Raw genomic sequence first — 15,858 nt, 5'->3', positions numbered from 1 at the left:
TATATAAATAAAGCAAATTATTTGTTTGATCTCTATAACACATATCTGGAAACTAAGGTTTGACACAAACTGTAAAGGAAAGAAAAAGACAGAGGAAGTCATAGCTATAAAGTAAGAAGCTTAGCTACAGGCAAACATAAGGTTTAAAAATGAGATTATTATCTTACTAAGTCATATTGAAAAATCCTGTATTTCCCTTAGGCCATTTACAATTTATAAACTAGACAGACATAATGAGTTATGTCAAGAGAAGTTATATCAAAGTGCTTTGGTAGCACAAAAATCAGAGAAATCTAATTAGCAGAATAAAAAGAATGCATAGCATCAAAAGCATTCTGTTCTTGTATAGTTATGATCATAATTCAGAAGCAATACTTCAATGTTTAATTTTTTTTTTTAAAGAACGCTACTTTTTTCCTACATTCTAACCTAGGGATGGAGAACATTCCATGAAGATATATTTCCATTAAATTTATTTTGAAAAAGACAAATAAAAGCACAATTCATTCTTCTTTCAAAGGAAACTTTAATAATAAAATGCCATTTTCTAAGATAAATAATTCTTCCATTCTACCTTATAGATAATGTGGCAAATCTTCAGATGGAAGAGGGGAGATACAGGGACAAGTGAGAAGTGTGGGGCATGAGAAAATGGAAAAAAGTAGAGACCAAAGATTTTACATAAAAAGATATGATGCTTTTACACTCAAAACAAAAAACTGCAGATACAAAAAAATGAGATGTGGTTAGAAGAGTCCTCAACACTCTCCTCCTTTTACAGACAGAGCCGACAATACCCAAGCTCACACCACCCAGGTATCAGAAATCATACCAAGTGATCCCAAGCCCATCGCTGCTTCCACTTTTGAAGTTCATATTGATTAGATAAAAAACACTTCTTGCTCTAGAAAGTGGAAAAGTGTTTACAGAGCAAAAAGATCTACTCTTCTAGAATAAGGTTCCCTATCTTGTTGCCTATAAAAATGCTACCACCAAAAATGTTAAAACATCTTCATTTTCATTAGTACAGACTTAACAGATTTCTTGGCAATTGCAAGTCATATTAAATTAATACATAAATCCTATTTATATAAATTTTTATGATGTCAAATTGATGAGATATTTTTAAATAAAAAAGTCAATGCATTTTTAATGTGATAACTATAGATCAACCAAAGGACTTGTATGCATGCATATAGGCCTAACCAATGGACACAGACAACAGGGGGGTGAGGGCATGAGTGGGGGGGGGATGGGGAGGCTAATGGGGGGATGAGGACACGTATGTAATAACTTAATCAATAAATTAAAAAAATAAAGTGATAGCTATATCTATCTTTTTATTTATTGACCAAAATCAACTATTCACAAGTACTCTCTAATCTTTGCAATTCTAAGGAGAGCTACCAAACTGGTATTTCTGGAAATCAGAACTATTTAATTCCTATAAGGGCAGCAATGCTTCCTATCCGATATGAGACTAGTAAACTATTAAGCAATAAAATGAAAAGTAACACCTTCCACGGTCATTATTATTTCATTTAGGGAATGTTTATGGAGCTATGAATGGTCAACAATTAGGAACCAAATCACCTCACCGTATCTGTTTTACGGTGAACGCCCTTCATATGAACTTACACCTGAAAACCAAACATTGAGAGGAAAGCCCCATTCCCTAGCAAAAACGTCATCTTCATAAGGAGAAACGGAGCACTCCTTCTCCACCATCCTCTCAGGAGAATCCCATACACCATCATATTCCTCAAGTGAAAACATCAAGTCTTTTTTTGCCTGTGAATTGGTAACTACGATATTAAATGAGGAAACTGATCCTTGGGAACCGGGACACAGAGTATGTTGTAAAAGCATTTTTTAATCTTTTACTTCTTATCCAAAGCATAATATTATGACTAACTGGGTATCATACTGACCTCACTTCAAAGCAAGAGATTCCTCTCTTTAAAGTCTTCCTTTATATTTTTACTACTAAAAGCTTTAAATTGCAAGGTAGTAGATGTTTGGGATATCCTATCTACAGATAAGATTTTAAACTTCTTGTTAGAAACTTATACACTAAAGAAAATGAAGTTTAAACTAGAGGGGAGAAATGTGTAAACAGGGAGTTTGAACTAAGTTGAAGATAGAAGTAGCAGTGAATACCCTACTTAACCAAAAAATCTTAACAGTGCTCCTTTAGAGCATGCTAAGAAAAGTAGGCTAACACAGTACCATATACTTCAAACTTTCCCAATCTAAGAACCTATCTGATTTTATGGTAAAAGAGGGGAGACATGGTAAGCTCAGAAGAACCATGACATAAACATCTACCATTTCTGCACGCCAAGTAAAGGAATAAAGACATTATATTTTCAGATTTTAAACAAAAGACCTATGATTCTTTGCAACTGACACGTTGAGGAAAAGTGAATTACGATGACTTAATTCTTCTTCCATGTAATGTGTAGACTTAGGGGACAGTGGGTCCAAATTTCTTTAAATCTACTGTAACTTAGAAGAGGGTTGCTCCTACGATTTTCTGGTCACAACTTTACGCATTCCCTGAGAATGTCTGCAGCCTCACCTGCAGCGACATCATGTCAGGTCTGTACTGTTTGCGGAAGCCTAGGTCATACATGAGGAACTTCAGCATTTCAAAGGCTTGCTCTTCACTCATGTGCAAAAGCAGGACTCCAGCCACAAAGCTGATCCCCTGACAGTAACCCACTTCTTTGTCCAGCAAGGAGTAGGCTTTCAAGAGGTTGAAGAGTGACAGTTGCCCTGACCCAAGCTGTGCTGAAAAGTAAGGGTGAGTAGGAAATGTCCTTCCTGCAGAGGAAAAGAAAGGAAATATTTTTGAGATGTCCTCGCGCTTTGGAGACCAGAGCAAAACTGCAATTCAATGATTTCCAGAAATAAACATTCTTGCTCAAATCAGTTGGAGTTGCTTAGAGTGCTCATGGAACTGAGTAAATCTCTCTCTCTTCCCCTCCCTGCCCCTCTCTCTCTCTCTCTCCCCACGTCTTGCCAGCCAGATCATCACCCTATTTCCACATACAAGACAGGGAAGTAAACGTTTTATGCTAACCAGAACTTCTATCTGGGGCGGGGGGGGGGGGGGGGGAGGCGGTAAAAAAATAAGCATAAACAAATCAAGGATATATCCAGAAGAGATCTTAAGAGAATAAAATATAAAATTTATTCTGACTATAAATCAAGGCAAATTCTAAGTTCACATAAAAACCACCTGCTAACTGAAACCATAAGAGGTATCATTATTTAAAAGGAAATCTTAGTAGTCCTAAACAGATTTATTCCTGCTTCTCTTATAATATGACACTGGAGGGACTTTTGGAAGCTGTTTTGCTTTACATTCAATCTATCATTGAGGAAAAACTTATTTTTCAAATATCCTTTGCTCTCTGTTTCTTAAACCATCTCCATGAGCCATGTAGAACTCATCTTTTCTTTTTTCAATATATTGAAAAAGGATAAGGAAAGTAAGGGGTCAAGGTGATTTCAAAAAAATTCCCCTCAGGTAGTGGAGCGCTGTCCCATGCACTGAAGGGTCACAGGTTTGATTCCAGGTCAGGACACATACCCAAAAGACCTAAGATTCTTTTTTTTTTTTAATATATATTTTTTATTGATTTCAGAGAGGAAGGGAGAGGGATAGAGAGATAGAAACATCAATGATGAGAGAGAATCATTGATTGGCTTTCTCCTGCACGCCTCCTATTGGGGATCGAGCCCACAACCCGGGCATGTGCCCTTGGCCGGAATCGAACCTGGGACCCCTCAGTCTGCAGGCTGATGCTCTATCCACTGAGCCAAACCGGCTAGGGCAAGACCTAAGATTCTTTGCAACTGACAAGGTTTCAGGTTCCATCCCAGGTCGGGGTGCTTGCGGGAGGCAACCAATTGATGCTTCTCTCTCACATCGATGTCTCTCTCTCTCTCTCTCTCTCTCTCTCTCTCTCGCTCAAGTCAATGAAAAAATATATATATACTAGAGGCCCAATGCATGAAATTCATGCAAGGGGCTTGGCCCTCATAGCTCCGATTTTCATCAGGAAGGTCATCCGGAAGGACATCCAAAAGGTCATTCGGCTGTCCAGTCTAATTAGCATATTAGGCTTTTATTATTATAGATTTTAAATTCCTCTGTAAAATTCTCCTTTGGATATAAAATTACCATGGAGATACTTCAGTCAGCAAACACAACCAGTCCTGGATCACTGAAAAGTTGGTACTGAACAGAGAAACAAACCCATCTTCACCACCAAAGCTGTGCACACAGCCTGATGTGGGACTTTCTTTGTGCCAGGAAAATGAAGGGATAGTAGCTTCCTTGTGAAATGACTACTCGTGTCAGTTAGATCTTATAAAAATTCCAGATTTTTAAATGTTTCCACCACATGTGCTTAAGAGTGACATCCCTCCCCCCAGCCTTGGGAACTGATAAGATTAATTCTGCAGAGCAAGTAAGGGGAAGATGTGAGAAATAACAAGAACACACTGACAAAACACAGATGGCTACAAGTAGAGTCAAATAAGCATTTTTAAAATTATCATTTTGCTTTCTCAGTTAAAATTTTTGTTAAAGAAAACGATAAATAAGTTATATAAATAAGTCCCTGCAATCTGATCTCATCATCTCCTTCTATTAGGACATCTAGACTCACCCTAAATGTATCATCTTAATTTCTAGTCTCGGGATCAATTTCCAGTCACAGAACCACAGATCTGCAGGGTACACAAGGATTGCCTAGTCCCAAGTCCTCATTTAAGAGAGAAGATTGAGACTCAGAAGCAAAGTAATTTGCCTAAAACCACAGTTCAGTGGTAAAATCAGAACAAGAACTGAAGTTTCCAGTTTCTTTGTAAAATTCTCCCTTTTAATTCTATTGGGCTCAAAAATATTAACTGATTTGGGCCCCTTTCCCAACAAAAAGCTATCATCTAAAAGGAACAGAGGTCAAAACTAGGTTTTGGCCAGTGATTTTTATATGCTCTAATAAAAGATGACTCCAAATAAAATGTAACCACTTGTTTTCACAAATGGGCTCAAGTAACATATCTGTCCACTTTAAAATTACCAATTTTTAGGGATACAGATGAAATAGTCAAATGTCAGTGTACAATATTTAATCCAAAATGTTTGATATTATAAAATAATAAAATCCTATATAATAAGAGAGGAATATGCTAATTACCCATTACGCCTTGAGGCGTAACGACCGACTGTGTAATGAGTGGATCATGGATCTGTAGGAGGGTGGGGCAGCGAACTGCAAGCGGGCGGCGAGAGCTACAGGAGGGGGCAGGGCAGCCAACTATGAGGGGGGAGGGGGGCAGGGGGAGCTACAGGAGGCCAGCAGAGAGCTACTGGTGTATGTTTCATGTGCAGGGCTACTAGTATATATGATAATATGTTAATTTAGAGAAAAACTAGGCACTATATAATTTTTTAAATAATACTATTTTTACTTTCTTAAGTTATTTGAAATTTAGCACCTACAAACACAGCTTTATGATGCTGACACTGGAAATTCTCCCCCAGGTTGTAGTTACCCATTCATCTACCATTATGACAGATAATTTTTCTTTCACACTACAGGGAAGTATTCATGATTTCCACAACATAACCACTCATTATACTGCTTTATAAAGTCATATTCAAAGGCTTGTTTTCAGCAACCTGTCCAGATATACTTAATGGAACTTTGTTTTAAAAAAAAAACTGGCAGCCCTTTTAACCTACTCTAACCTATTTCAAAGTCAAAGCTGATTGAGATAACTGTCTACCCCAAACAAAAGTCAGTTATTCAAAAACAGGAACTCAGAGTATCTGACAATATGACCTTTACACTGATCCACATATAAGATAACTCTTTTTTCGGAGGGCACGTTTGGTGACAAAAACTTCATTTTCTACTCGGGCAATTATGACATCTTCAAGTAGATATAAAACCAACTGCCCTCCGAAAAAGGACAGAGTCAGTATCTCTGCATAGGCCAACAGCTCCTCTTTCTCGACACCAAAAAACAAACAAAAAACTCAACAAACGTTTGTAAATAATAATAAACAGGACAAACATACCTAAATCCACGAGAATAGCATGCTGCTGGGTAGTGAGCTGCTTCAGAAGTTCCTTATAGGACGTGTCTGGAGGTTGCTGCTTACTGGGCAGTCGGTGCCTTAGACGGTATTGTACAGCTAGGAACTGCCAGATTTCTCCTCGTCGGCTTTTGGGAACACCTGCAGTAGTCCGAGATAAAAATCAAGGTCTTGAACTCTGGACTGAAGTTGCTGAATCATAGCTGGTGAACCATATAATGCTTGAAACAAGGCAGCTGTGATGTCCTGCATGCCACCGTGTGAACATGGAGCACGACTAACAAGTTTAATCCCGCAGCTGCTGATGTCTTGCAAAAAAAAAAACCACCCTCAAATAACAACGGCGATACTGACAACGTGGGCCAACACTGAGTGAGCACCTAATACAAAATTTACTGAGGGTGCCTCACTGCTAAGCATGGTAAATGGGCTCAGAAAACACCCCAATGAGGGAGGTGATCACTGTTACCCCCACTGTACAGATGGTGAAGCTGAGGCAGAAAGAGGCTAAGTAACTTGCCCGAATTCACACAGCTAGCAAGTGCCAGTTTAGAATTAGAACTCCAGAAATCTGGCTTCGGAGGCCAAATTCTGAAAACCTGGTATGTATTACTGCCTATTATCACCTTTTGTTTGGTTTAAAGCTAGTAGCAAATGCAAATCCTCATATAACTTCTCAATATTCGTCATAAACATGAAAAGTTGTAAAAGAGAATTAAACAGCATTCCTGTATGGTGATAGAATAATGAAATAATAAAAATGAAAAGGTATAACTGGAGTGCTAATGAACAACCTTCAGTCTTTGAGAAGAAAACATCTAGCCTATGAAATGAAGCTAACTCCATTGTGTTAGAAAACCAAAGGGGTATCACAATCAATTCAAAGTATGCTGAAATTATGCTTTTTATGCCAAAGGATATGAGGTAAGCACTGGGAGGGACAGAATTCAATTCTTTACAAAGCAGCTAATTTTATTTCGCTACGTTTTTCCAGTTCAGACAGACTAGCTCTGAAATACGTTCCTGAGCTCCAGCTGGGTAAGGAAGGCTTAATGGCAATAATCTTTTTGGACTGCAATGCCACAGTTTGCATCAGCTAAAGGAATTATTTTGCAAAAGCTATAGCTCAGGCTCACTGACAGATTTACAAGGCCCTCCGCAATATATCTCCAAACCACCTTTTCAGTCCAATTGCCTCCCATTCCCCACCATACACGAAGCATAAGAAGCTTATGGTTATTTTCACACCTCCAGTTTCTTACTGTTGTCTCAAGGAAATCCAAGCTCCCACACTTGAATGCCTAGTGTATTTCTGCTTGTCTTTTATGCGTGAGCCTGAATGCCATTCTTCTACCGAAGGTCTCCCAGACATTTCTGGAAGTAATCACTCCTTTCCATTTACTATTTGGTTCATACTCTACTAACACTGCCACATTAGATTACAGGTAACTCTCTACTGTATGTTCATCTGTTTTCCCCACTGCAATGGTAAAGGTCCTGGAGAACACTTTCTTCTCTGTATGATGAAGTCCAAGAATATACCTTGCTATGTAAGCATCTGTTGAATGAATGAATGAATGAGTGTGTAAAATGTCATTCTTAGAGGGTAATTTTCATCAGCTTATTAAATTAATCATTGATAATAGGAGTGGACTGTTTTATTATCCATTCAGTAACAGTTTCACAAAAATGTAATTCACTTCAGTTAAACAAGTATTTATTGAGCATCTAATATGTAGCAGAGTAGAGAGCATGGCCCTGAGGGTACCTCATCACTAAAAAGTGAATAAATGCATTCTCAGGAAAATTAGCCTCATTCATCCATTCAGTAAGTAACATGTGCAAGATGCTCTCTTAGATGCTAGATGTGCAGTGCAGTGGTGGGGTGAAAAAACATTAAACAAATGCACACGTAAATACACAATTGCAACGTATGATCACCACAATTACAGGGAATGAATTATAAGAGAGAATAATAAAGTGAAACTAATTCCTTTTGGTGGAGGAGAGGGGTGGGCATACTACTTCTGAGGAAATGGAATTTGAACTGAGTGCTGAAGGATACTGGGACTCTCCAGACTGGGACTGTGAGTAGCAATCTCTCCGGGAGGAGGGTGTGTGAATGCCCTGAGAGGGGCAGAGGAATGGGAGGAGGAAGGAGGAGTGAGAAGATGGGATGGAAGGAAGGGAGATGGGAAAGGGGAGCAGGTAGCATGGTAAGGAAGAGGAGTGTAGGGAGGCTGCAGCAATCCCCGCAGAAATAGCCTGGGACACACTGGGAAACACGTGATACAAGGCAGCGAGAGGCAGAAAGTGAGAGCAGGAAGATGAAGGAGGAGAGGTTATGGGGGGCACTGGGCACCATGTTCAGAAGGTTACACTGTATCTTGTGTGAAATGGGAAGATGGGCACTCCCTAAAACATATTTTAAAAGTCATACATCTCTCACACATCCTAGTAACCACTTTTTTGTCTCTCAAATAATGCATTCAATGAAAATCTTTAGGATTTCCATATCTTCAAGGCAAACCACTGATATATTAGGCCTGTAAATGTAGGATCTTACAAAATTAATCTTAATTTTGATTTAGTTATGCAACAGTTGTACACGTTACCATAACCTTTTAAAACAAGATTATCAGTCATTTTATATGACAGAGCAGCAATGCAATATAATGGCTAAATAAAAGTAAATTTCCCAAAATAAATAAAGAAATAAGTAGATGGAAGGAAAACTTACCAACTGATTAACAAGAATATAATTCTGTATATATAAACACTTACATGTAAGTAAATATACATATACATATACACATGTGTAAATAAACTCTTCCAACCAAATGACGGAAATGAGTCAAGTCTGTAAGCCTGAATTATTTTTATGGACATGATCAAAGATCTGTACCAGCGAATCCAGAGAATCTGCTCCTTCCTTGGTAAACGACGACACTGAGCTGAGGACAGCTGACTGAAGGAGACAGGCAAGTCTGCAGAAAAGGTGTTGCTATCTCTTCAGGGACACTCTCTCCATTAGCACCATTTCTTACCAACTGAGTCACTGACTGCTGGCAGAAGTAATCACTTTCCTTTTTTTATAGGTAAAGCATAAAGACAAAAGTATGCCCAAGGTGCACAAATTAAAAAAAAAAAATCTCTGAAGCTTTCTCTAAAAAGAGCCCTAGCCGGTTTGGTTCAGTGGATAGGGCGTCAGCCTCCGGACTGAAGGGTCACGGGTATGATTTTGGTCAAGGGCACATACCTTGGTTGCAGGCTCAATTTCTGGCCCCAGTCCAGGCTCATACGGGAGGCAACCAATCAATGTGTCTCTCTCACATTGATGATTCTCTCTGTCTCTCCCCCTCTCTTCCACTCTCTCTAAAAATCAATGGAAAAGTATCCTCAGGTGGGGAGTAACAAAAAAAAAAAAAAAGAAGAAGAAGATTGAGGTGTTCTAGAATACCTTCTTTAAGAGAAATATGAATGTCTTCCATATCACATTTTGTTTTCCCTCTGCAGTTCAATAACTTCTTATCCCAAGTTATTAAGATCTCCTTCTGACATACACCAATTTCTTCATAGTCCAATTTAATTTTTCTGGAATGGAGTTCATCTCTGCTTGCTGAGGAAAACAAGAGGATTTATGTAAGACTGATATGTTTTAAAAACATAGTATTTTTAACATTGTATTGTATTTGTAAAACTATACCAAATGACTTTTAGAAATCAACCACTAATATTTTCTGAAAAAAGAAAAATTTTTAAAAAGTGAGAATACATGAAAGGTTCTCAAACTTGGAGTCATTTCATGTAAGAAAATGTCAGGAATAACTTCCTGAGGAGGTTTTACTCTGTATCTTACAAACTGTCACTCTGATACATATAAAAATAGACCAGGTTTGCTCTGCTAAAAATTTCAATTTTTTAATAAATGTGATAGCATCCAAAGTGACAACTTACAACATTTCAAACACCACGGAAGTGTTAATATTTTATATTTGACATCTATGAGAAAACAATGTCTCATGCTAACCTTGATTCCATAAATATTTGACCATCATCACCTAGTATATTTTTATAACTATTTCCATTAGGAACACTGCCTTAACAACACTGAGTTATGTGCTCCTGTGCTCACTGGTAATAATCTTAAAGAGGAGAATTCATGTTACTGAAGTTATCACTACTTCCATTTTTTAAATAGTACAAAGTTCTCTTTCATTTGCTGGTCTAAAATATAAGCCCAGAGCTTATTAAAAGAAATGCCTATAAAAGCAACCACTATCTTAACTTGGTCTTTATTTGATTTCAAAATGAAGAAGGAAGAAAAACCATGACAGAATATATCTTTTCTCTTTCGTTCATATCACGTTGAACAGGAGTCTCTCTCAGAGTAATCTGTACTCATTCAAGCCCACAGGGCTCAACCACCTTACCTTCTGCAACACAAATCTTTGTCATGCATCCACAGTCCTCGACAGCACAAAAAACAACAGCAAAACCAGTATTACTCTTTACTTAGTGTGTTTGAAACCTTTTCAAAAAAATTTAAATATCTTACAATCAACTGCTATTCAAACAGGATTGTAAAATGTTCTACATAAAAATCCAGACATAATAAAAAAAAAAAAAAATCGCACACAAAAATATTCTCCTGGATACCACTAGATGGCTTTCTAACATAATTTTGCTTTGCTTCTCAATATTTGCTTCATATTTCTCTATGATCATCAAATAAAAGGAGTGAATTCATTAAAGCTAATAATAAATATAATCCCACATTTAACTTTGCTAATGATTTTTTTTCACAATGAACAAAGCACAGCATATCCTCAGATTTTCTTTTTCTCTAGCCTTCTGTAGACCATTTTTTCATTTAAAATAATAATAAGCACCTAATAATAATGTGCCAACTGCAGGCCCTCGGGATAAACTGAGTAACAGCAGTTCATCTCTGCCATCAATTGGTTAACGAGGTGAGAATAAAGTACCACCAAAAAGTGATTATCCATTGGCTAGAATTTTAATAAGCTACATTATTTTGTCTTTGTTACATAAGTAGAGAAATAAATATAAAACTAATAAAGTTTTCTAAATATTCTAAGTATTCTAAATGTCACCTCCATTCTTATTCTGTCAGTTTCTATAGTATACACACAGTCAGTTGCACTGAAACATTCCACTTCCTTATATTCACACATAGTTGAGAAATACTGCGGCATACTGGGAAAAACCCGAGAACCCTGTGAAGTAAGCACGCGGTTTAGTACCTGTCTGCCAGCACATCACCGTGTGACCTTAGGTTAATTCTTTATCTAGTCCAAGCCAATGACTAACAGTTGCAGAATGAAGAATGGAGCTTAATAATCTCTAAGGCCATTTCCAATGCAGTCTATGATTCTAAAACTTCCTTTAAAATTTAATATAAGATTCTACTTGTACATACTCCCAAATGTTAATGAAATATCTAAGTTCATGCTTTAAATGTTTTAGAGGATGATAGCCATCCTTTTTTCAACCTCTTTTTCTGTTTATGAGTTAATTCAAGATGTAACCAATTGCTTAAAAACACACAGAAGGGGGCAAAAATAGGTTTACAGATGTAGGTATGAGAAACACAGAGTTTATTCTTGTATTATTATTTTCCAAACCAACAACTGTAAACCTATTTTTGCCCCATCCTATAAATTCAATTCCTTTAAAAAAATCTATGGCAATTCAAGTGGGTATACCACTTATCACACCAAACTTTTAAAAGCTATGTCAACAGCAACTAATTGCATTTTTTATTTTTTTAAAAGAACATTTACTTCCTAGGGATGTGTAAAATCTTAGTACTCTTCATTCTGCTAAGAAAAATAACAATAAAGGAAATAAATTATGAGCTTGCAAACTAAATGCTGTTGAAATTAAAAACTGAATTGAGTAACAGGTATAGTAAGAGGAATCTTACGCTAGATGATGAGCACAGAAAGGTGAATACTTATATTTAAAAAGCTTTCTGGAAGACAACACAATAAAAGCAACTCAAAGACAATCCTCAATTGTACAGTTTCTAAGACTCCAAAAAATCAAAGGGCCCACTTAAGCTAAATCTTTTATTTTACAAATGTAAAAGGTTAAGACTCTTTTATGATAAGTGATTTGCCAAAGAAAATGGCATTAATACATTTTGTCCTGTCTCCACATCTCCTGTGTGTGGTTCTATCAGTACTGAGGTAAATAACATCAATATTTCAGTCTGGAAAACACATTCTAAAGCATTTGGTATTTATAAACTTAGCAATAAAGCACCACAAACAGCACAATAGCTATTATAAATTATACAATTATAAATTTAATGATTTGCATATAATTTTTAAATAGAAAATTTATAACAAAAATATGAACTTTGATTTGATAATATGTAATTAGACACTTGAATTGGATACAATTTATTTCGCCTATTATAAATACAACTAGAGGCCCAGTGCACAAAAATTTGTGCACTTGCGGTGGGGGGGTGTCCCTCAGCCTGGCCTGCACCCTCTCGCAGTCCAGGAGCCCTTGGGGAAAGTCTACCTGCCGTTAGTCAGACATCCTTAGCACTGCCACAGAGGCAGGCGAGGCTCCCGCCATCACCACTGCGCTGGCCAGCCATGAGCCAGCTTCTGGTTGAGCGGTGTTCCCCCTGTGGAAGTGCACTGACTACCAGGGGGCAGCTCCTGCATTGAGCGTCTGCATCCTGGTGGTCAGTGCGCATCACAGCGACCAGTCATTCTGCCTTTAGGGTCAATTTGCATATTACCCTTTTATTATATAAATACAATTATCCTGAAAGTTGAAAATCATATTCAACAAGAAAAGAATTTGCTTTCTCATGTTTAAGAGTTTTTTTAAAGTAATGCACAATGATATTTCAGTCATATCAAATACATTGATGATAAAATATATATGATTGTATTATCATATTATCTACACTCTCTATTACCCAAATAGCTCTAAGAGTGCCTGATGTTTTAATTCTACTAAACCAAAATGCAAATATTTCAAGCTGGTCTTTCCCGTGTTATAACCATCTCACAAAATAGAAATAAGCAATTATAATCAGTAGTCTAGTAAAAGTGCATACACAGTTCAAGACAACAATCTTAAATTATAGTATCATATCATTTAGCCCTATTTGAATGGCTAACCTTCTAGTTTCTGGTTTTCTTTTTCCATTCGAAGCAACAAAATTTGTTGGTGTATAGCTTTTCTCCACAAACTCCTCAATTCTTCTGATTTTTTTCTTTCTTCAGCTTTTTCTGGGTCATCGCCCCCAGACATGAATATAACCACCGGTTCCTCCTCCATGGTTGGAGCAAGAGGGGACAGCGGCAGCAGCTCATTCCTGTCCAGCCCATCTGCAGAGAAGAACACAGTGAGAGGCATTCCACAGCAGTAACCCAGACTACAGAAGTTTTCTCCAGAATCAATGTGCTCTCATCCTATAGTCCACCTTTAAAGCTTTGCACGGAGCCACTTTCCCAGTCACTGTTAGTTTCTGGAAGGAATGGTTTAAGTAAACTCACTAGACTGAATTCCCCTTCCAGAGTTCCCTCTCATAGTGAAATGAAAGCATATTTCATTTCACCACTTCTCCTTTCCGCACAAAATGACCTAAAAGATAGGTGCTCCAAAATGAACTGGCTTTTCCCCTGAGTTTTAACACTTCTGCAATTCACCTATGTACACGCTCTGATTGTGCAAAGCAAGAAGAGTGTGTGAGTCGGTATGAGGACTCCCCTAAAGGCTACATCTACCATCTGAATCCTCCAGGAGAAAAGCGGCTGAGCAACTCTGGGCACGTCTTGGCTCAGCACCCCTGCTCACTCTGGCAACACTCTCTTACCCAATTCCTGAGCTCATTTTCTCCCTCCGTTCCAGGCCATCTTTTGTACTGTTGCCATTTTTTTCTGTATTAACAGGCATGATCATGTCTCTTAAAACATGTCAATGATTGCTTATATCCCAAAGAACTATGTCCAGACTACAGGGGGTAGCAGATAGATCCCTTCAGACTCTGGCCTCATGTAACCTTTCCATCCTCATCTCAGCCTTCCATTCTGTGTTCCCAAAGTTTAATTTCTCATGATTCTCTGACCTACAAAATTCCCTCCAATGACTCCAGAGCTTTGCTAGTTCCTCTTTCTGAAACATACTTGTCTCAGCAATGAGTTTAAACAAATACCCAACTTTGCCCTGAAGCTTCTTCTGACCAGCCTAGGCAGAGTTGATTTTATCTTTAGTAATGTCAACTGTTTTCTTGTTTATTAATTGACCTCCACCCATACCCTTATTTATTTTCTTAATAACTTTAATTTTTTTTTTTACTCTTTCACTCTTGTTTTAGCTTCTTGAGTTAAATATTTAGTACATTTAAGTTTTGGCTTTCTTAATTTTAGAAATACTCTCTAAATAACCACTCAATTTTTATCATATTTTCTTCCTTCTAGCTTCTAGTAGAGTTTTCAGTTTCCAAACAGACAAAATATTTTAGTTGTCCTCTAATTCTTGATTCGTTTCTTTCATTTCTTCTTTTTTTTCCCTTCTTTTTTTCTTTTTATTCTTATTTGCACTGTGATCAGAGAACAAAGTATAAATGGTCATGATGGTGAGGCATTCATTAAGAAATCTTTGGAGCCAAGGACATAATTTTTATGACTGTTCCATATGTGCTACAAATGAATGAATTTTCTCTCTGATGGCAAGGTTCCATATACATATCAGATCAACTTTGTTTAATTGTATTTCTCAATTATTATCTGTATTCAATTTTTCTATATTTAATTTTCATGGATGAATATATTAAAAAAGCTAGTGATTTTTTTTATTTATGTCAAAAATTCTGTGATTTTCTAGCTCTCAAGTCTGTATACTTATGTGTGTTCTCATTATTTTTATATCTTTCTGTTTATTATTAGTTTTTTTGCCCCTCTGTATGTTTTTGCTTTAATTTCTAACAACAGGCCTAACATTCGAAGACAGCTGCCACGCTCTCTTTTGCTTGATATTCGCCTATTGTATCAGTATTCATTTCTTTATTGTTCAACATTTTATGTCACTTTGTTTTATGTGTGACTGTTAAAAAAAGAGTACATTGCTTTTCCAATAATAAAAAAGGCTATGACTATGCTGAATGTCAACTATAATTGAATAGAACAGACTAACAGCTGTCAGAGGGGAGAGGGGTTGGAGGGAGCTGGGTGAAAAGATGAAGTGATGCCCTGGCTGATTTGGCTCAGTGGACAGAGCATCAGCCTGCGGACTGAAGGGTTCTGGGTTTGATTCCAGTCAAGGGCACATGCCTGGGTTGCGGGCTCAATCCCCAGTGGGGGCATGCAGGAGGCATCCGATCAATGATTCTCTCTCATCATTGATGTTTCTATCTCTCTCTCCCTCTCCCTTCCTCTCTGGAATCAATAAAAAAAAAAATGTTTTTTAAAAGAAAAGATGAAGGGATTAAGGGGAAAAAACAAAAATTAAAAAGCACAGAGCCACAGACAACAATATGGTGATTGCCAGGGGAAAGGGGGAGGTGAGAGAGGGAAGATGATAAAGGGGGGATAAAGGGTGGCAAGAAGAGATTTGACTTGGGTGGCAAGCGCAGATGCAGTATGCAGATGATGTGTTACTGAGTTGTAACTTGAAACCTATATGGTTTTATTAACTAATGTCACCCCCAATAAATTCAATTTTTAAAAAATTTCAAGATTAGGGAG

General features: G+C 37.4%; 1 protein-coding gene across 4 annotated transcripts in view; it reads right to left on the bottom strand.

Moving 5' to 3' along the window:
- TBC1D4 (TBC1 domain family member 4) overlaps window positions 1–15,858 on the bottom strand; it is a 205,028-nt gene that overhangs the window by 13,763 nt on the left and 175,407 nt on the right. For all 4 annotated transcript variants that reach the window (XM_080659061.1, XM_080659062.1, XM_080659063.1 and 1 more), the window contains 4 exons: window positions 13,291–13,500; window positions 9,579–9,737; window positions 6,101–6,259; window positions 2,582–2,826 (listed from right to left, as the gene is read on the bottom strand). In XM_080659061.1, the coding sequence (XP_080515187.1) occupies window positions 2,582–2,826; window positions 6,101–6,259; window positions 9,579–9,737; window positions 13,291–13,500 (773 nt within the window). The remainder of the gene's footprint in view (window positions 1–2,581; window positions 2,827–6,100; window positions 6,260–9,578; window positions 9,738–13,290; window positions 13,501–15,858) is intronic.

Source organism: Plecotus auritus (genome assembly GCF_963455305.1).
Source record: "Plecotus auritus genome assembly, chromosome: 3".
Classification (NCBI taxonomy): Eukaryota; Metazoa; Chordata; class Mammalia; order Chiroptera; family Vespertilionidae; genus Plecotus; species Plecotus auritus.
Note: the sequence above shows the minus strand (reverse complement) of the source record. Positions and strands in the feature narration are given on the sequence as shown.